Source organism: Eucyclogobius newberryi, unplaced genomic scaffold (genome assembly GCF_026437365.1).
Source record: "Eucyclogobius newberryi isolate DKJ021-1_F unplaced genomic scaffold, fEucNew1.0.hap1 SCAF_8, whole genome shotgun sequence".
In the NCBI taxonomy this organism is placed as follows: domain Eukaryota; kingdom Metazoa; phylum Chordata; class Actinopteri; order Gobiiformes; family Gobiidae; genus Eucyclogobius; species Eucyclogobius newberryi.
In genome coordinates this window covers 8483929-8507526 of record NW_027316500.1, presented here as the reverse complement: position 1 = coordinate 8507526, position 23598 = coordinate 8483929, and the positions used below count along the sequence as shown (strand labels likewise).

The following is a 23598-nucleotide window of genomic DNA, read 5'->3' as shown; positions in this document are numbered from 1 at the left end:
TGGGCCCATTACACTTGGTTTTCGCTGTCAGGGCGACTGGATGGCGTCGAGCACCTGACAGCGCTGACAGTAGCTCAGCCTTAATGGGGCGATGGAGCAGTGAGACGAGAAGAGGAGAGTCCCAAAGAGGAGACACGGGACCCGCTCTGCACTTAAACGCATTCTCTTTAACCTACTTTCTCCCGCCGCCGCCGCCACCTCGTGCATTTTGGGCGACTTTGATTGAAATCTAGCCACGGTTTGGAAAAAGAGAAAAGATTAATAATGTATGACTGTTGTAAATGCTCAGAGAGGTGCATTAGCATTAGCAAAGGCCTTTTAGCAGGTATTGATCTGTAGCTTTAGAAGAAAGGTTTTCTTACCTGTAAAAGGGGACAACTTGGATTTTCGGAGCTGCATAAAAGTTGCTGATTTGGATCATCTCCCCGTTATGCTCATGTCGCAAAGGCTACAATTATTAACAGATGTATTGTCGCCACATATCAACTTATTCTGCCTCCTTATTACTTAATATCTTCTAACGTCAAACATGTTCTGAAATGTGTGGGATGTTTTAAAGTGTGTACTGAGGCTGGAAGTTAAAAATAAGACTATTACCGGTACTAAAATATTATTAATACTGTACACTTTCATATCATGCTAGTTTTTCTTAAGAGCTGGTTCAATTTCGGCCTTAAAAAGTAGAAAGAAATATTTTTTTGTGCTTCTATTATGGGATTTATCTACCCTTTTTTTTTTTTTTTTTTAATAGAGGATGAGTGTAGAATTTTTCATCTAAATCTATGTTAATTTTACCTTTTGTCGGAAAAATCACAAGATCTTTGTTACTAACCGCTCGATTGTATGACATCGTCTGATCTAGAAATACCCTGATCAAACTGTAAGACTATATAATTGTAATACTATATATACATCACTATTATTCTATGAACTAGGGCATTGTTTTGTGTGCATTGGTGTTTCGTGAGCATTACTATTGGTTTGGTTTATCTTTCTTTCCTGCACGGCCTCTTTGAGAACTTCCGCGTCAGCTTATCCGATCTGTTTATCTAAATCACATTTGATGGTGGCAGAAATGCAGATCGAGTGACTACAGAGTCTTTGTAGTGCACGGCTGTGTTTATGTGAAGGGTGCGGCAGGAGGTGTGTGTTTATACGAGATGTTTCAGCCCACGGTGAACGTAAGATATGTCCGAGGCAAGACTATTCCTGTCGTTAATGTCATGAAAACGGACAGATAATGCTCAATATGTGCAACAACAACAGCATTGCCCAAACCTTCCACTCGATAAAAGTCTTACTGAAAGAAACCTCACTTTTCATTTTGATTTGTGGATAAGCTCATTTCTACTATGTCAATTACAGTATTTAAACTATACTACTGATACGTACTGCTTTTACTTTCTACTACTGTCCACTACTGCTGCCAAGAGCTGCAGCCTTCAGTCGTTCAGTCGATTAATCTGTCAATTTGCGTCGTAGTTGACCAAATGTTGTATTGATTGTCCATAAGAATGTCGAGATTATTTGGTTAATCATTTATTGCGATTATTTGATTCGCAATACAATAAGAACCAAAAAATAATACTAATTGTGACTAGTTTAGAACCTAAATTAAGTGGTTTAAATGCTGTCTAAATGTAAAGTACTTTTTTTATCTGGCGGTTTTTGTCATATTTACTTTTACTTACTTTTACTATTTTGTCATTCAGACGTCTGTTTCAAAAAGCTGGTCACAAACTTGAGAAATATTAACGTGTTCGATGAGATTTCACACAGTCTCAGTCATGATGACAATGGCAATGAACTTTTTCTGATTCTGATGATCGTGAATAATCGTTAAATCGTGATTTTTTTTCTCCCAACAATCATCCCTAGTTGTCTAATTATATTGTTTTGAGGTTATAATTGACGTACTGTTATGGACCACCACAGAAAAAGTATGGAGTGAGTAAGCCGGGGATTTCGGAATGAAGTGTGAATTTACCCTTTTTTACACAATAAAAATGCAATTTACTTTAGTTTTTTGTCTTGTCGATGCCATTTAGACCAAATATACGGTCAGATTATATAAATTGAGAGGTTTTGCTAAGCCCACTTCTCATCTTAGTCGACTACAAATGCACTGGGCATGTCTTTTAGTCAATTACAGGTCAGTTAGTCGATTAACGGCTAAATTTGATTAACTGCTAAAGTTGTCTTCTACAATCGATCTTCTTGTACGTGCACATCTCACATTTCTTCACTGCGCACCTGGACGTCTCTGTTTGGGAAGAGGAAGCTGCCACCCTGTGTGTGCCCAGCCTGTGCCCCGCTGTAATCCTGCAGCAGTGGGACGTCCCGAAGCGCTGCATGATGGGCCGTTTGGTTCCGAGGCATGGTCCCATCTGCCGCGCTTCATCCCAGTTACTCACAGATGGAGAGTTTTCGCTCTCCGCGGGGAATAGTTCAGCGCTGTTATCCGAGCAGTAAAAGACGTACCGTAGCAACGCGCCAGCAATAAATCAAGTCAGGCTTTCAAATCTGTTCTAAATCAGGAAACGCAAGTGCATAATATAATGTACAGCCAGGTGGTCCGTGTACAAGCGCCATTTGATTTTCTTGTTGAAACGGGAAATCCGAAATCGAAAAACGACCGATCTCCCATTTTCTAATCTCAAAATGAAATAGAAAATGGGTAAACCTGAGTCTTTATTTTGATTTCACACTGTAAATATAGCTCCACGGTAAGTTCCCAGCGCAGAGGTTGTGCCGATGAGCGGTGCTGGGCTCTGGGCGTGCATGTGTGACACTTTTCATTTCCGTCCAGTCTGGCCTGTTGTTGGATAAGAGAATGTCAGACTGGGAGAAGTGGCCGTGACCAACTATTCAAACTGTTCCTCCATCTGGGTTAAAAATCAGGTACAGAACCTTTAATACCTGAAAATGAGAGTTGAAAGAAAACCCCATTTTGATGCCAAGGAATTTGCTCGATACTTTCTCAAACTTTGTACGCGGATTCTTCTACAGTTCAAATATTTTCTCAAGATAGTCATTTTGCTCCACATTTTTGTCCTCTTTTCGTTCTTTGTTTAGTCTCAGTTTAAATCTCTTTAAACCATAGTTTAGACCTGGAATAGTCCTGCTTTTGACCTGGTTTGGATCTGGTATTATTCGGAGGGCCAAATATTTTCTTTGGTTGTACTTGTGTGAAAAGTGTAAGTTTTTTCAACACCACAGTGATTTTTAACATTTTCAAAACAAAATATAGTACTTTCTTTGTGTCTCTTTGTGGTCTTATTCTACTTCTAATAAAGCTTAAGCTCATTATAAACCTGATTTTTATTTATTCTGTATCGTACCTTCTCAAATGATCTGTATCTGATATTTCATACTTTTGACAACCCTAAGTAAGTAAAATACAACACTTCTATTGCTGTTTTATAAGTAAATACTGGAAAAGTGTGTTGTGCGGCATGTGGATCTGGAGCATGTCGTTTTGAACACACTTTCTAGTCTCGTGTCTGGCGCGTTTCTTTGATCAGTTTGACGTTAATGTCGTCTTCGCCTGTAAAAGCGCGAGGTCCCAGAGCTGCCGTCGTCTGCGCTGTGCCCTTGTCAAAACCTCCTACTCTCACCCTCACACGCTTCAGGGGAGTTTTCTGCATTTGTCTGGTAAAACTTGTCATCTGTGTCTTTGTCTGAAAATGAAACTACGGAATGCTATTTCTGCATAACTAGTTCGACAAAGCTTTTGGAAAATTCTGATTCACAAAGGAATTCTTTATATGGGAAGAATTGTTGTTATAGAATTATTATATTATCTAGTATTTTTTGCTTGAAACCTTGTACCACGTTTTGTCTCCAACGCATTTTAATGTGCTGTGCAAATAAAGTTGGACAAATGATTCTCTGTACAATTTTAGTCACACAAAATCGGGAAAACATGATGAAACAAGTATAAAATGTATCATCTAGACAATATTAGAAAATATTAGGTTTATTAATATACACTGTTCCATTTAAATAAACACATAAAATGAATTAAATCTGAATAGAATCGAATGGAAATTGATTGAATTTGATTGAAATCCAGTGTAAATCTAAATGAAATGTACAGATGCCAAAGACGCTTTGTACAGAGTAAATCTCGTCATTCGCTGTTTAACCAGATTATATGTTTAAACTAATCTGTAGCTCGATAAACTGAGTTCATACATGAACAGTTAGGCTTCCTGGCTTGTCCATTGTCTTCGCCTTGAGTGGAGCCACCTGCAGCTGGAAGCGGGCGCTGCGCTCGGTCGTTCCGGGTCAAAGATGAAGGTTTGGCTCCTCTTCAAACCGGCCTGATTCAAGCGTAGTGACAGATCCGGACGGAGCCTCAGTCCGGCGCACAGATGTAGCTCCGCTTCAGCCCCACGACTCCTTCAGATTTGACAACATTGTAATGCCACAGGGATGAGACGGTTATCGACGAGTTGAACGCGACGTGGGACGAGAACGTGATGAGATTATTAATGTTGTTTTTCACCCGGCAGTGGAAAAATGGAAGAATAGTTTCAGCTAAACGGTACAATTTTGAAGAAGGCACAAAAGAGGTCAAATGGTGCACTTATTGTCCTTTGTGTTGCATGGGAAGCGTGGCTCATGGATCGATGTTGTGCAGGAACTATTGATCATGGTTAAAAATTACCTTCACTCCAAGACAAATATAGGGAAACAGTTGAACAAATTGATCACATATGAAAAATCTGAACATTTTATAGTCTCGGGTTAGTCAAGCATTGAACTACTGCAATAACTTGTACTTGCTTTGTTTTAATATTTGTGAATCCTTTGTAGCAGCTTGATGCAAGATTTTTAAAAAAGCAATGAAAACTGTTTGAAGTTTGGGTTTAAAAATGTGAAAATAAATCGAGCTCCAAATTGTATGCTGTTTGATTCTGTTGAACAAAACACAAGCAATCAAAATCTTTCAATGGCTGCACGATTTGAGAAAAATATCAAATTGAGTTTTGCGATTCATGCGTTTTGTGTTTTAATAATAGGGCTTTGTTGGAAGTTTACATTTTAAACGTGTCAAGGAGAATTTGACAAAAACACTGACAAACTAATTGAAGAATCACATGCATTTGTACCATCATTTCCTCCACAAACGACAGTCTTTTTTGATTTGCCAATTGCGTCCATACAGATTTTACTTTTCAATCGCAACCAAGAGTTTAGTTCGCAGATCCCTTGATGCCCGAGTATCTGGTGCAGAAATTATTCACGCTCTCGACGTTCCTCTCCGACGGGGAAAAGGGAAACGCGTTCGTCTGATAATTTGCCCAGGAATAATTCGCAGCTCGAAGCTTTGTCTAAACTCTCACTACATTCCTACGGGAGGTGAAGTGGTCGCCATGACGATCTTTTAATGAATGGAAAATGCAGTAAAATCTTAACTGCAGCTCTCCACTAAGGCCCACATTCACTCTCTCGCTCCTCTTAGTTTGGACGATTCAGGACGCCATAGACTAGTCCACGACAGTTGTTTTATATTGCACACTGACCCACTTTTGAGTAATTAAATTTAAGGTGAGACAAACCTGACAAAATTAAGTTTTTGTTGTCCTTTTTATAAGTTTGTTGCTCTCTCAACACATAAGCTCTCATCTGGAAAGGCTGTTTTCTCCAAATGCACTTTCAGGGACGTAATGATCAGCCCTTAAAGTAGAACCTGCACACGCCAAACTTCTCTATCTTGTACTTAACAACATTTTGTCAGATCGAACAGAAGGATTTGTTTATCTAATTCCAAGCCTGATTTATTTAAGTTTCAACTCCGATTGAAATGAACCGATTTTCAGTCAGATCTAGTTCACTCAAAGACTTTCCAACAAATGGGAAAGTTGTATCTAATATGTTAACAAAGATGATGATAAAGACCTTGGAACACTTTGAATTTAATTTTTTCTTAAATTCATGCAAGAAAACTACACAACGCGTTTACCATTTATGTGTGTAATTCAATATTCGTACATTTTTCCATTTTTCCTGCCATCTTAGTGTTTGTGCCAGAACCACAGTGACCACACTTCTATTCGTTGGCTCGCATTAGTTTGCTTTCATGTTTCTACTTTGCTTTCCTCTACAGAGCTATAAACACTTACTCGTCTCTGCACTTGGTATTCCATGAAGCTCCTCTGTGTTTTTAAGGTCCATACTCTTTCATCAGACTTGTTCTAATCATGTCAGTTTTTAGCTTCATACAAACTTCTTCACTTTTCAGCGTTTCAGCAGATGCAGTCTTGGGCACTGTTGTCACGATACTAACATTTCAAACTCTATTTTGCTAAATTGGAATAGCTTTTAAACTCATTACACATTTCTATAACACAATGATTGTAAGAAAACAGCCTTATGTAATTTATGCAATAGAATTTTCCAAGTCACAAGATTTCATATTTGTATTTTATTTTTGTAATATTTGCATTATTCGCATTATTCATGGTTTTGTATTGCCAAAGCACATTCCTAGTTTGTGGATTATTTTCATGATGGAAAAAAACTGCATTTTTGGATGAAAATTTAAGCATCGATATTTTTGCACGGGTATATATACTTTTTGAGACCTCTGCCAGTCTCGACATATCAATATATTTTCTTATATCGAAACTAGCGATGGATAGATTTATAAAAAATATCATAAAACTATAACTTCTTAGGCTTAAACTACAATTCAAGAATTCACAATCAATACCTACACACACGCGTATCTATTTTCTATTATTTTAGTATTGATTAGTGTATCTGGATAACAATCTGTTTATTTTTAGTTTAATTTGATTAACTTAAATATTTATTTGAAGGAGCAAAGTACAAAGACATTAATCCATGTTCCAATCCAATGTTCCACACTAGATTATAGCAAAATGACTCATTTTAATAGGCAGTTTTATGATTTTAAAGGATTAAATTCTACAACGCAACTAAATCCAATCAACAGTTAGATCAAATCTCAATAAAACCATCCATCTCAATCAGCAATGAGCTTCGAGTATTTGCAAAAAACATGTATAAAATAAGGCCGTGGCTGCAGAGCCGCGGCGCGGTCAAATAACCCAGCAGTTTCAGGAGCCGCGGCACGGCCATATAGCCTCATGGCTAACCCTGACCTTAACCCTGACCTTAACCCTGACCTTGTCCCTGACCTTAACCCTGACCTTAACCCTGACCTTAACCCTGACCTTAACCCTGACCTTAACCCTAACCTTAACCCTAACCTTAACCCTAACCTTAACCCTAACCTTAACCCGGCGCGGTCAAATAGCGCAGCAGTTTCAGGAGCCGCGGCACAAAAAACCCATGCAGTTTCGGCCGCGCGCCGCGGCTCTGTAGACACTCCCATAAAATAAACATTGACCTGACACTTTTCTGCATTTCACTATTATACGTTTCACAGTTTCATAGTCTCGCTCTAAAATCAATCAAAATTCTAATGAATAATGTGCTTTCTGTTCTTTTCCCGTCCACAGTCTTGTCTCTCCAGGCGTCGGCCGCCATGCAGTTCACAAAGGAGCCCAAGTCCCAGGACGCTCTGCACGGCCGGAGTGCCATGCTGCGCTGTGAGGTGAGCGAGCCGGCCGACGTGACCTACAGGTGGACTCACGACGGCCAGAGCCTGGAGAACACAGACCGGCGCTTTCAGGAGGGAAGCAACCTCAAGATCACCTCCGTCGACCGCAAACTCGACTCGGGGAACTTCGAGTGCGTGGTGTCCAACGAGGCGACGGGAGAGTCTCTGAGTTCCACCCCCGCGTCGTTCAACATCAAATGTGAGTGCTCCTTTTTCATAGGTTAAAAGTGATAGCCCTGTGGTTGGAGAAATACTCCGCGATATTTATTTTTGGATTCTCACGTTCATGTATCCATCCATCCATCCATTTTCTACCGCTTGTTCCCTTTCGGGGTCGCGGGTGACTGGAGCCTGTCCCAGTGACTTCGGGCCTTAGGCAGGGTACATCCTGGACAGTGGCCAACTTGTCGCAGGGTTAACACAGAGACATAGACATTACAGACAGTTCACACTCACATTCATTCATTAGGGCCAATTTTAGAGTCACCAATTTTACCTAACACATGCATGTCTTTGGACGGTGGGAGGAGCCGGAGAACCCGGAGAGAACCCACGGTAACACGGGGAGAACATGCGCCCATGATCTCCTTCTTGGGAGGCAAGAGCGCTAATAGCCTTTGCCACCGTGCACCCCCACGTTCATGTATATCAGATGATTTTGCGACTCATCATTTTGTAAATGTCGTGGGAGAAAGTGCAGAAAAATACCTTATCCTTCCCTCCAAAGAATTAAATACTGACCATGGCTATCTCTTATTTAATTTTAATTTTTACTTTACAAAGAATTTATGTGGTTGGAAAAAGGTGGCATAATATATCTAAAAAGGTTAAACATTTAATATTTTTGAGTGTTGTTTGCACGACACAAAGTAAAGTTTTTTATTTTTATTGGCTCTTTTTGCCGCTTTGTCTTGTATTCACAGATAATATATCTCACATTCTGATTTTCCATATCTCCAAAGTAGAAATGTCACAATACCAAGTTTTACTGTTACAATTATTGTTAGAAAAAACATCACGATTTAAAGATTATTTGCGATTCTTGAGACTGACTAAACTGCAGTGAAATCTTTACATATCTGTCGATCCCGTGGTCTAACATGTTACTTTTCCTCAATTTTGGTGGCCGGCTTTAGGAAATTTGACTTTTGGAAACACAAAATAAAGTTAGATATGACAAAAACAGCCAGATAAAAAGTTATTTACATTTAAGTCAAGTTTTTTGACCATAGATTGAACCAAAAACATGGCTCTTATGATTATATTATGACTTAAATAATGACAATTATCGATTAACCTGATCGTCTTGACATTCCTAGTCCAAATGTTTATAATATTCTTTTTTGAGTTGAAGATTTGAAAAAATACTATCGCCACGGTGCAAACCGCTTTTATTGCTTTAGTATGAATCTTAAAATGACATTTGCTCTCCACCTTATTCTGTAAATCCGTCTGGGTGCCACCATAAAAGTGGGCGGGGCAGAATAAGGTGAATATAATGACAAGTAAAGTTTGTTGCCCGTAGTTACTGCTAAAACGGTCCAAATTGTTTTGCTTTTAGAGGCTGTATATCACTCTAATGAAAAACTCTCCATATCCTGAGAGTAAATTAACAGTTGCTAGAGTTTCATTTGGTGATCACATCTGTGCATCCAGTTTCTACATGACAAACTTTAAACAAAAGCCGTAGTATTGTGTATCAGGAGTGTATTGGCTGCAGGAATGTCTCCTCCTCTGAAGGAAACTGGATATTTGTGCCACCAAGCCTGCGTTTCTTTCTATCTTTCTGTTGTGTAACACTGTCCATTCCATGTACTTTCAAAGACCTTTTGTGTTAAAATGACTGAGCGAGACAGTTAATTCACCTCTTGAATGTGCTTTGTTTCAGACGAATACAGAGCTAGTTATTGCTTTGAATCATGGGTGCAAATTAGTGTTAAGAAACAATAGTTTTCTTACAGGCTATAACTAAACCACAGTGAGGTCTTGAGTTTCAGTCCGGTCGGGGAATATAAGTTCCATTTGGGATAATGAACAACATGCTCCGGGCCCCGAGGAAGCAGCAAAACTGAAAAGCTTTTGTGTCTGTGTACGCTTTGGAGAAATGACGGGAAGAAGGGCCTCCGTCTTGGAAAAGTCATTTAAGCTCATACGAGTTATAGTCCTGCTTTACGCTCAAGTAGAGTTGCAGAAAAGCTGAAAATGTTTGATACTTCTGTCTTCAAAAAGCTAAAAATACTCATGATTGTACTCATAAATAAAGTGAATGTATAGGCGCTGTGGTCAGGAGCAAAATCATAAGATACAGGTGTTTATTTGTTTTTTGCAGTCTTTTTGGTGTCATAATTATTGTTTCGTCTTTTTGAATATTGCCTTTTAAGTTTTGTCTGTTTAGTATCAAATGTCAGAGAAAAAAAAAAGAAAGACATCATAAACTTGGTCTGTTCCTTTTGACTAATAAACCGAGTTAGAACCTGCCACTTCAGTTTATTCAGATATTGTTTTTGTCCAAAGAGACTCTTGATCATCTTGTGAAAAATCTAAGTGCACAATCTGCCACTTGACTACCGTACTTTCCGCACTATAAGGTGCACTGTCAATGAATGGTCTATTTTTGATATCTTTTCTTATATAAGGCGCATTAAGCAAAACAAAACGTGTACCACACAAAATCGCTTTGAGGTCAGTAACCACGACCAGAATTCATCCATATATACCATATATAAGGCGCACTGTCGTTTTTTGAGAAAATTAAAGGCTTTTAAGTGCGCCTTATAGTGCGGAAAATATGGTACTCCCTTTACTAACTAGAAACAAACAATTCTGGGACTAAGATTGAACTAAGCAGTGACTTACGAACATAAAACATTGCAATTTCACTTAATATATTCCACCGACCTCATTGTAGTGACCCGAACAACCACATTAATCCAGGCAGAAAGTTCATATTAAAATCTCTAAAGCGTTACCACCATGACAAATTTGCGGTTTGCTTGTTTAAACCTTGACCTCTTCAAAATCCACTCCTTTCATCCTTGCAGAATCACAGCTTCCATCATTTCTGCACGTCTCTGCAGAAGTGCTTTCATGTGGGCCACAGGACATGATCTGCCCCGTTAATAACTGACATACCGCCACAAATGCCAAACGAGTTGGACGCGCACCGCCGCTGCGTCCCGGAATAAACTCAATCTTCTGCCGGTTCATTAATATTCCCACACAGCACAGTGAAGATATAGAGCTTTTACTGGCAAAGGAATAAATGAAAAGACAAGATCAGTTAAAAGACGTCTAGACGCTTCCTCAATGTTTGTGTGTTAAACGTGGCCAGATTTAATGGATACTGGAAGAACCAAGATGTTACTAATTGGAATTGCATTGTAAACGGTAAATAAGTCATTGTGACATTGTAGTGAAAGTCGCATTAACTCTACTAATTAAGTGAAATTTGGCAATAATGAATAGTAGGATTTGTTGGAACTATACTTTCATTGAGGAAATACCCAAAGTTTCATCCCTTGTTTGGGCCAGGCATACTTTATGATTTAAAGGTGCAACCTTTCTGGTGGAGATGTTATTGTTTGCCTGGAATCCTCCACAGTACGACTTTAAACTTATCGATCTTGCATTTATTACATATGTTTCCGTTGCTCTGAAAATGCCTTGAAAAACGTGGACTCTTACTGAGCTGTATGGCCTCTCCACAGATCTGACCTGTGACTTAGATCAGTGGCGCCATCTTCTTGTCTGCCTGGAGACAAGCGGGCGGTAGACCCTCCACCAGAGAAGCTATAGGATTTTTTAAAGCAGAACTAAGTAACTCTTGGCTATCCAGCTTCCCCTGCAGGCCCTGCGTGAAAATCATGTTTTTGTGTGTTTAGTGGTACACATACAAAACATTTCACATTGCCAAATATAAAAGAAAGAGCCAGGGTTTCTCAGGAGAGTTGTTTTCCCTACTGAGACAGCAGGGGGCGACGATGGACACTTCAAACGCCCCTAAATACATATTTAGCCGTCACAGCGACCTACAAAGACGTTCAACAAGGTGAAAATGTGATGTTAAGTGTGATGTTCCTCACTTGTGGGTTCAAGCAGCCGGCAGCTTAACCTCTGTCTTTGCTTGGTTCAGCATTGTTCAAATGGAACAGAAATCAATATAAACAAGACGGAGATGCGTTTCTTTCATCGATTTCCGCGGGATAAGAATAAAAGGAAGTGGCTTGAATTCAAAAGCAAATTGATGTGAGACTAACCTATTTGTTTCAAGAGTTTAGAGAAGAGATTTACGTTACCAAAGATAAAGCGGCTAAGTGTTTTGGTAGTGTTGCATAAAACAAAGAATTGGGCAGACGAGCTGTTCTTAATGGTCCACCAGTGTGTGCGATCAGCTGCTGAAGAAATATGCTGTGTATGACGTGACAATTTAACGCTGGCCTACTAATATCCATGTATTTAGACCATATTACATGCATTAAATTAGTGCTCGACTTGGAAATAATGCTCCAATTGGTCACAAAACAATGTAATCTAAGGCTGCTATTGCTTTGTTTTATCCCAGACTTGCACACACTGTACTTAAAACCTATGAAATATAATAAATCCAAGCCGTACGAACACATTTCCGTGACAACATTGTAGATTAACGGTTTATCTGGTAAATGACATGTTCCAGACCGGCATAAGCAGCTTTTTTTGCCCAATCATTTCCATTTATGTGGCGTGAATTCGTATCCCGCAGTGTATTTAGTGCATTTCAAACGTGCCAATAATCAGTGAAGTGCTCTGACAGATGTCTCCTCACAGCAGGAGACGTGTGTTTAATGGAGACGGACCAGAAGCACTTACATAAAGGCTCTTAATGCATCAGACAGTTGTTTTTGATGTAAATGTGAGAGCAATGGTGCAACTGTGTCTTAACGTGGCTTTTGGCGAATCACACGCAAATGTTTCCGCAATAAAACTGTTCAATTTCTTATTTTAAAGGTGCATTGTGCAACTTTTACTTGTTGAGGGTCTACCACGTGCTCGTCACCATGGAGATGTTGTTGTTGCTTTGCCAAGAATGTTCCACGGTACAGCATTGCACTTATATTTCTCGATGGAGGAATGTAAGAATGCATGTTTCCAATGTGTTTTGAGCAATAAAAACAAGTGTAATTGAATAAAAGCATTAAAAGAAAATAGTTTAATGCCAGTTTAATGCCATACTGTGATATTTATGCAAAATCATCTTTAAAATGGTTTGTTTTCTGAGTATGAATACTACACATAACAGTGTTTTGCTTTATTTTCGATTGGTTTTCTAAGGAAAGTGTGGACAGACTTGATTTAAAATAAAAGAAAATACCACATACATTGTAAATCAAACTTGAAATTTAAAATACTGTATTTTTACTCCCTAGTGTTTTTTTATTGTAGCTTTTTGAAACGCTGGTTCATCGCGAATCGCATGAGATAAATGATCCGTCAGGTTTATCTTGTTGCGTTGACCCAGTGGGAGATTTAGATTTGAGTTTTGCTCCTCTGAGGCTTCTGTAGTTGGAGAAGCTTGAATAATTCCCGCCCTTAAAAAGTAATAAAAGAATAATAAAAGTGGGTCAGTTGTAAATTACATCATGATAAAACAGTCACATTAACTGACGTGGACTTTAATATCCAATACAGTCAGGTTTAATTTAACTTTATTTCAACACATTTTTAAAACCACCTCTAATGTAACTCTCGCAAGATAAATGATCCAACATCTGCTGTATATTGTTACATACATCCAGTGGGAATTTAAAGTTTTGATCCTCGGGGGGCTTCTGTAGTTGGAAAAGCTTGAATAATTCAGGTCATTTATCAAACTTAGAATGGTGAAAAAGGAAAGTGGGTCCTTCATAATTTATCATATCGTGGTCATAATTTAGACATTTTTCAAATTTTATATACCGTGTTTTCCGGACTATAAGTCGCATCAGCCAAAAAATGCATAATAGAGAAAAAAACATATTATATAAGTTGCACTGGAGTATGAAATGCAGTTGCAAGTGTGAAAATAACTAATATCTCATAAGTCGATTTGGAGTATGAGTATATAAGTATAAATGTGAATATAAGTCGCACCCCGGCCAAAACTATGAAAAAAGGTGCGACTTATAGTCCGGAAAATACGGTATAAAACTCTGACCATGTTTTATATATTTTAAGATGAACTTAATTGATAACCTTAGCACAACAGCATTTGTAACTCGTTGACTATGAAACATAACTGTACGTGTATTTTAAGAATCGTCATCAATATCTGTCGAAGAATGAACTTTAATTGTAAATATTCTCCCTCTAGAAGCCTTCAGTCACCATATTCCATCCTTTATTTGGTTGATCATGTATTTAAACACTCACTCTTACAATAGAAGTCATTGTTTGACTTGTCGACCACTAAAATAATCGTCAGTTGAAGCCATAGAACATTCCTTCACAACAGAACATTGTGTATATGATTTTATTGTGTACTTGCAGCATAAACTTGATGGAAGTTTATTTTATAGGTAAAAACAATGACGTTTTTCTACTTGAACTAAAATAGAAATGACCGTTTTTACCATTTAAGTTTTATGAATTGTTACACTTATTTTAATAGATTCCCATTAGAGCTGGGTAAGATGTCATTAAAAAGGTAGAATATTATAATTGTTTTGGAGATGTGCAAAATTAGAATATTGAGTATATCTATAATTAAAACGATACAAAAAATACCCAAACAAGGATGTAAAGTGTTAATTCTGCCCTTTTGCATTTAATGTTTTGTTCCTTTCAGGTTTTGTATTTGACAAGATTTCACTGTTAAAATATTGTCCAACTATTGCCATCGAGATATTGACGGTAACCTTTAAATGATTGTCGATATCCCCCCCACACACACATAATATGGCCTTCTAGATCTTTCCGGTGGTCTCGTGTTTTGACAGCTGGAATCGTATTTGCCCAACATACATTTACCGGACGATAAAGCCACGTTAACCCCCCGCAGCTCTTAATCCGCGCGGTGCGTTCGAGTGTGTGCTAAATCGCGTGTCTCACTGTAAATAGGTTGAGTGGGAGGGGCTCCGTGTACAGTAGCCCCTCCCCCCCACACACATAGTTTATCATGCTCTGAAGCTGCATGTGCCCCTCCCGCTATGACTCAGAGGTTGTGGTCTTATTCTTTTGTCCCGGCGTCAAGTCTGCGCGCGTTTGACCATGTGACGTCGGACATATTGGATTTTAAGCTCGACTTGAGGCGACGGCGCTCAAGTACGCGAGTAAAAGTACTGCTGTAGCCAAGTAACGAGTCTCATTCAAGCAGTTAATCAATCAAATGACAAAAGCACAATCAGAGGTGTGTAGTGTTCAGTTACTTATTAATGTTTCAAGAAATTGTCGTTCTCAGTAGTTTTCAGGCATCATGCTTTTACTTTCACCCTAGTAATATATTTAGTTCGAAGTAACGGTACGATTAAGTAAATGTTTTGTATCCTCTTTCCACTGTGAATAAACCTAAGCAATAAAAAAAATAATCTTTAACCAATGTTAAATTATTTGTTTGAACATATGTTTAACCGACAAAAATATGACTTCTTGCTTAAAACCTGGTAAGAGTCTGTGGGCCCTGGAGCGGTCCTCTGACTTTTTCTTATTTTAAGCATTTTTTGAAAGCTGTAACACTCATATTTTTGATGAAATCCACCAATTCTTGGATGATTCAGGGTTTTATAATTGGAATCGGACAACGGAAGGCAAAACTTCAGTCTCGGCTTCACAAAAAGCCATTTGTTTGTACTCAGAAACGGCTTCAGTTTGAATTCAGGCGTTTTTTGGGATATTGGCCCTCAGCTTAAACAAGTACTGTATTTTCAAAGTTCACCCTTGCTCCTGTGGATAAGTGCAGTTATTTCAGTTCCTTTGCAGTCTTTTCCCGCTTTCGCCCTCTTCTCCAGACGCACCAGGCTGTGTCGTCTCCTCGTCCTTCACCACGTCACTCAAACACTCTGGTTCTGGTCCTCGGAGGTGCCGGCCTGTTGACCTCGATCCTCCACACGTGATAAAATCTGACACTCCGGTTTAGCTCACGCCGTCACGCTCATCAAATCTTTTTTTTCTCCTTCCCCCGTCAAACCATGTCAAATGAATTCTGTACGAGCCCATATGGTGCTGTCGGTCTAAATGTTCTCCACTGTTAGAAAAATCACTGTCTAAACGGCCATTTTAACCAGAGATTTCTGTTCAGGCCACGAATGTCACAATGTCAGATGTTAGTGTTACGATTATTGTGAGAAAAAAACATCACAGTTTAACAATTATTCATGATTATTAAGACTGTGACTGTGAATTTACATTCACAGTCATTACCATTGTTTGATATGTTACTGTTCCTCAAGTTTCTGACCAACTTTACAAAATTGACCTTTATGAAAGACAAAATTAAATGGCAAAAACAGCCCGATATATTTACAATTTAGGTCTTTTTTTTGGATGATGGATTGAATTTAAAATGCGTAATTTAGCTTCTCAAATGGTCAGGATTATTATTATTATTATTTTTTTTTTAATTGTGACTTGAATAATTCCAATTATCGATTTAGTGAGGTTGCAGATATCTGGTCTGATTCTTCAAAAAATATTGAATTGAGTAAGATTGAGACCGGTCACTGCCGTTGAAGCTCTTATGTTTATGCTTTAGTGATGCAATGCCGTTTAAAGATAATAAAATATATATCTTAATTTTAAGTTGGAACAGTATTGAATCCATAATTTACCATAACAATACAATAATTACGTATTTGTAAGACTCGTTCTGCAAAGTCACATTATGCTTGCATCTTCTTGACTAATAAGCAATCACATTATTATATTAGTGTCATGATTATTGTGAGATGAAACATTACAACTATAGAGCAGTCCTTTTTGTCATCAGCTTTATGAAGTCCAACTTTTCTGAACATAACTAAAGTAACATAAACAGCCAAAAAAACACTTTCATTCATTTTCTTTTCAATGTATACTACAAAAAAGTACAAATAAATTTAGTCTACTCATTTTACTTCCAAATTTGCCACAATTATTACTATTTTGTTCATTATTCAAGTCAAAATATAACTATAAAAAAACAATCGATTTGCCAAGTAATCTTTATCCAAACCAATTGCAAACATTTAAAAGTATCTACACACTATACACAGATGCACTTTGGAAATGACTTAATTCCAGGGTTATAATAATATATATTTGAGATGCACAAATAGTTGGCCTAATCAAATTGGCATATAATCTGTTTTGTGACCTCGTGTGACCCCTGGAAACAAACACCTTCTCTCCTTCAGCACTTGTAACTGTGGCACTGCCTTGTGCTTGTGAAATGGTTGTCACTCTTTACTCATTAAGCGTTCCAGCTGGTTAGTCCTCAAATTGACCCACATTTTTGCCCCGGCGCACACACTTCCTCAGGTTTCTGCAGCTGTCCTCTCGCCAATGCAGAAGGCGCTCTTTCATAACTTATTAGCTGCAAATTCTTCCCGTAATCCTGTTCGGAGAGTGCCAGGCAGTGTGGGGCGGATCGCGGGGTAATTACGGCGTTAAATGATTATGTTGGAGGCGGCGCTGATGAGAACAGATGAGCTGAGGATGCAGTCGGAGCAGACGCCCGGAGCTTCTATACATGCGGCCGAAAAGCAGCTGCGCAACTTCATCTATGTACCGTATTTTCCGGACTATCAGTCGCCAAAAAAGGCACATTATAGAAGGAAAAAAAAGCATATAAGTTGCACTGGAGTATGAAATAAGGTTAGCGAAGAGTAATAAGGTAAGTGTGAAAATAACCAATAATATCACATATAAGTCGCTCCGTAGTATAAGTATAAATATAAGTAAGTCGCAGCCCGGTCAAAACTATGAAAAAAGGTACAACTTATAGTCCGGAAAATACAGTAGGTAGTGTTAAATTAAAGTAATTCAAGTGCAATGTCAAGATGTCTGTAATCTTCGACAACCACTGTTGTGATTTTGGCCGTTACAAAAATAGATTGAATTGAATTAGTCGGCTAATAATATTTTACTTTTTTCTTGCATTACTTTTTTCACATTTTGGCATTTTTACGCTGTTGCTTACAGTAGATGCAACATTCTTAAGAAAACATGACACAACCAGTCACAGTAAAGTATCAACAGTTTATTCAACTATCTCAACTATAGCTTACATAAAAAAATATTCAATTAAAAACACATAGTAAATAAAAAAACACAAAAATATTCAATTAGAAAAACAAATGGTAAAATAAAAACACAAAAATATTCAATTACAAATAGAAATATATTAAATGAAAAACACATTAAATAAAAAAACACAAATGAAATCAAACACAAAAATATTAAAATGTTTACAACAATATTTAAGCTGTAAAAGTCAATAACTTCTTTGTTCACATTCCACATCAAAATTATTTACAGGGATTATACTGCTTTAGAATTATTGTTGAAATGTATGATTTAAATATTATCTATTGTGATATTCTACATATATTCATCGCACTTCAACATTTATCGTGACAGGGCTAGAGATGCAGTCAAAACTAAACAAGTGGAAATACAGTGACACATTGAACATGTTTCTACATATTATAGACGTTATTATAAAGCACACTTATAAACCGCAATCACTGAACTGATCAATTACTACAATAACAATTTGATTATGAATATAAATTGTTGGACTCAATAAAATGATAGGCAATGTTATTCAACCGTATTTTGAATGCAATAAAAACGGTTGGCTGAAATTTGTGTTAAAAGCAAAAAAGGGCGTCTTTTTTGAGGAAAAAAAATAAAAGTACTCAAATCTAAACCAGGCAGAGAAAAGAATGCACCAAGAAAATACCCCAGAGTAATGTCACTGTTTTGCTGGATGAATACGGATGCTTCAGATCAAACCTCGTGTGTGTTTGAACCAGTCTGAAGTCACATGATCAGTGAAATTCCCACCTGTTCTGACGGACAAGTTCAAACACGGCCCCCGAATGCCCAAGCCACTGACACGATCACTACACATGTCAATACTCCCTGTAGTGTGAGTCAGAGTTTCCCTGTTTGCTTTCACTTCCTAATGACAGGTTTGCAGCCTCTCGCCTCCGGATCGTGGGACTTCACTTCCTCCTCTTCCTCCTCTTCCTCATCGTTACGGGTTTGACAGCTCTGACCTTGAACGAGACAAAGACCCACGTGGTACAGAGAGTTACGGAGAGGGTGCAGCGCGTTTAACATGTTGTACAAGGCTCAATATATTTATAGTTTTTATGCGTTTGGTGCTGTTGGTCAGTAATGGACAAGTAAAATGATTAGTTTTGACTTGAGTGAAGTGGATTCATCCGTATTTCTTACCAGTTTTAGTCATGAATCAAAGATAATTTTAACTGCTTGTAATATAAAATATGTACTTTGGCAAAACATTTTGAAAACGGCCATGGCGCTGTGTTTGGTGATTAAGTAAAAGTCCTTTATTTCTTACATGGGACCAGCCAAAGTGTTTTGAACTACTTATTACTTGGATAATTCACTAAACTAAGAGTTAATTTGTTCTCATTGTGAAGTCAGAAACTGTGAAAGTGCATTTACCCCTGAACGAGAAGGTTATGAGTTTGAGTCATCTTTGTCCATTGTGAGGCAGAACCAACAGCAAAACTCTTTGGTTGTTTTAAGTAGTGGTGAGAGAACAATCTGGGGAAAAAAGTTATATTGCAATTGTTATAGTAAAAAATGTTGTACGTTCTAAAACTTGTTCAAACCGCTGCAAAAAGAGCTGATTAACTTATTTCACTCTTTATAACAACTACACTTTTAATTGCCTTAAAGCTTCAACAAATCTTTATTTCTTACTGGGAAAATGTTAATACCCCAACTCTAACATCTAAGCAGTAGTTGCTAAGCCAAATAGTGTTATAAAGTGATATGTCTGTACTGTTCTGGTTAATCTTACAGTCCATTCACGTTTTGAGCCATACTAGAACCAGGACATGAAGGACACAAACCGTATTATGCTATATTTACATTCTAACCCTGTTCTAACATTGTTCCCACATCAAAAACATACCTTGACTGGCTTTTACCTTCATTCGCACTAGTTTGACGAATCCTGATTAGAAATTCTTCTCCCACCGGCCGTCAAAAACACTCCATTCTGAATTTCCCATTTTCCTCGATCTGTGACGTGGCTCTGAGAATTTATTCTGCCGTTTTTAAGTCCATAAATCATCGCCAGGCTCGTTCTGTGCATTTCTCCCGTCTAATCACTATCACTATCATCTGCATAGCTACCCAGCATCTCCGAGAAAACAGAACATGTGTCTTTCCCTCTGCAGTCTGTAGATGGTGCCAAAACTAGATTAAAACATGAGATGCCAAACTAATGGTACTTAAGACCATGTTTAACGGCCAATAACAATACAAATAATGCACAATATTTGTCCTTTAACTACACATTTAATCGCCTTAAAGCATGAACAAATATTTAACAACCAACCTCTTAATTAGTAAATATTATGTTGTGTGTCTGCACTTTTCTGGTTTATCATACGGTCCATTCACGTTTTGACATTTAAAGCACATTTTAGCACATCGTCTTTGGAATAAATACGTTTGTTTTTAATCTTGTTCGTTGATGGGCCTTTCTTCGTCCTCAGCCTTTTTAAAACCTGTCCACATTTACCGCTCACTTAACGCCGAGGGCCACACGCACCATTTCACTTCGCTAACAACCTCGTCAGCGGAGCCCCCGTAGACTTTAATGGAAATGTTACAGTTTGAGGGCGTCTGGTGTGTGGTGGTGGGGGGGGGGGGGGGGGGGGGGGGGGGGGGGGGGGGGAGCTAATGAGCGCCGCAAACCTCAGATGGGTCTGTGAGCGTGTCTGCGTTGCCTCAGAGACCACGTTTCCCATGAGCCTCTGGGGCCTGTTTCCTGTGTAATTCAGCCCGACAGGTGTTTCTCCAGCCGCCTCCACGACCTGGCGGCAGAACAATGCTCCAGCTCTTCTGTGAGACCCATAAGGCACAAAATAGAGGAATAAATGTAATGCCTGACTACACAGAGAAATATTATAGTTTATGTGGTTTCAGGTCACATCGAACATTTTTAAGGCCTTTTCATTTGCCTTTTAAATGTTGTGTAGGCAAAATTACTACCGTCGTGTAAATTTGTGTTGTATTTGATCAAATTCAAGGACTCATTGTCACAAATTCTCTTAATTATCCAATCACAAAAATAAATGCATACAACCTATTTTTGATCATGATTGTCGAACCAAAAGATGAGACATTGTGGTTTAAAGAAGTACACTCAAGACTGTTAAATGTCTCTTTAAGTTGACGTCATTTTCATGGTGGTTGTACACTCGAATAACTGAAATGTTGACTGTTTGATTATGTCGTAAATGATACATTCACCTTATTACATCCCGCCCACTTCTGTTGTTTTGGCATTTCTGGTTGAGCAGGAATCTCATTAATTTCTATGGAGAACAATAGAAAAGTCTTGCCACCAAGTGGTTGATTTGTGGAAAATGTTCAATGTTCTTACATGTTCATACACGGCTTTTCTGCCTTGCTGTAGAACGTATTTGCTACAAACACTGACAGCTTTATGTTAAATAAAACAAGCAGAAACAGGGACGCAATTAAAGGCACTGCACACTGCATCTGCTGGAATAAGGATAATGTATTTAAAAGAGATCTTCTTAAAATCTAAACTATCGACACTGTTTGCATCTGAGGGAGCACTCACTAACAGGGCAGCTCTTCTACATTGAAATGAATTGACAACCATCACTCCCGGCTCAACAACTACTAGAGCAAATGTCAAGTTTAGCAGTTATATTGTCCCGTACAGGGGCTACAGACACAAAGACATGAAGAGGAGGCACATTTTAACATCTCCAGGAAATTTACTGTATTAGAAGAAGTGGAGTTTCCTATTTAATCAACTGAGAGGCCCCCCACGCCAGACCCCGCCCACAAATCATGCTGACTATATCTACAGGCTTTGGATCAACATAAAATAAACAAAAAATTGAAAAAAAAAAGTGACTTATTATATTTAAATGGGGTTCATTTTCCCCTACTGCCCGTTACGTCAGTGTCTGTCGCATTCCCATCCCCCTCAAATAATTTGTGTTTAGTATTAATTTGCTGATCGTGCATTATTCTACTTTGAACTTAGAATGTTGCCTCCAAACATATTTTTGTTTACATCCAACAGAGGATTCGGCGGGTTCACCAGACCCTCCGGCACCAGTACAAATGATCGAGTCGTACTGAAGTATCATCTTACCGTGAAAACCGACGTAACCCAAACAAACGGGTTGTTCTGTTACTGTCTGCACTCCACAATCATTATACAGCATCCCGTAAACAACAATTATATGTCCCCTTTTCACTGAAGACATTTGGATCGTCGACACGCATGGACATGGAAAGGGGAATCCCGAAGAAGCATGTTTTTTGACACGCCGCTGACAGCTTAATACGTCGAGCAATCAGCGCTGCACAGGACAAAAAACACAAGCTAGTGATATTTGATGTAACAGTTTTGTATGCGATGTTGTAATTTGCATTTTGTTCAGTTAAATAAGGAATAGAATCAATGTAAAGGCTAAATCAATACTCATTATATACAATTTTTACTAAATTCTGACCCTTTTTTTTTTACATTTTACTTATTATGGGTGGGCAATATTGACAAACTAATACAATAATAATAATATAAATTAATCTATATATTTTTAGTATCCAATAACAATAGTCACACAATAGTTTGCAGCAGAAATGTGTTAAAGCATGTCTTCAAACATTTTAGTTGACAACGAATTCCTTAAATGTGAAATGAATCACAAAAGTGCAGAAATATATCAACATTTACAACATCATTTTACAATTTGTATTTCTCACTGCTCTTTTTGTTGCATTTTTTTTACAATAAACGACATGCTTGATTGTCAAAACATTCACAGTATAATCAAAATTTCGATATATTGCCAACCTTTACCGATTATTGCACTAGCCACTTTTGGAACATCAATACTTTAGTGACATATTGTGCAGCCGTGCATTCAAAAAGCTTCAAAGGGCGTCCCCATCGTGATATATTACTTCAAGTGTTATCAGTTCTTTGTTGGGAAGCTTTGTCAGCGTGATCTATGACATGGGGATGAGCGGCGCCGCGGCCATTGTCGTCCGTCTTATTACGAGACTAGACGGATTCATAAGGGAAAAATCAATGCGTTTCTGTGGCTGTCGGTCATGCTTTCGATCGGGTGTGCAACACGTTAATGTCTGATATCAGTGCGAGGGCGACCAGACTAACAAGTACTCGGAGCGTGTCGAGACCAATGCACTAGAACAGGAAGGATACAGTTGTAAATCTGCAGTGGAAGTCATGAAGTTCAATGTGTCGAGATTCATCTAACGGGATAAAGAAAACATTAGTGGACATTTTCTGTTTTTGTCTTTGTGATTGGTAGTGAAACATTAAATATAAAATGAATATAACGTTTGCTGTTTGGCTGCTGGTGTCATCTCTGTTCAGACCAGTGCGTGTTGTCATTGTGTCCTTAAGCAAGACTCTTCGCCTCCATATTGTGTGTGAGTGAGTGACAGTGAGGTCAGTCGGTGGTCAGAAAGGCACACATAGAATCATAGGGCAAAATATGTTATGCTCAAACCGGTGTTCAGTTGGAAAACAAGATGCATTTGAATTTTAAAAAAGAGTAGCGATATTTTCCCTTTTTTATGTACGGTATATATTTTTGCTAAGGCCAAAAACATAAGCCATAATGCGAGTTTAGAAACTGTGAAAATCTTTGACTATTTACAAAAGAACTGTTTATTGTAAAGAGGCACCGTTTTCTCTAATAGAGCCCCTTTTTGTGTTGACCTTTTTAAAAACCTATATTTTGATCATAACGAGCAGAGGGCGAGGGAAGCGAGCACAGGCTGGT

General features: G+C 38.3%; 1 protein-coding gene across 1 annotated transcript in view; it reads left to right on the top strand.

Annotated features, from left to right (window-relative positions):
• Nucleotides 1–23598, top strand: part of ptk7b (protein tyrosine kinase 7b) — a 135556-nt gene that overhangs the window by 70886 nt on the left and 41072 nt on the right. The window contains exon 2 of the mRNA XM_072436615.1: nucleotides 7497–7796. Within this exon, the coding sequence (XP_072292716.1) occupies nucleotides 7497–7796 (300 nt within the window). The remainder of the gene's footprint in view (nucleotides 1–7496; nucleotides 7797–23598) is intronic.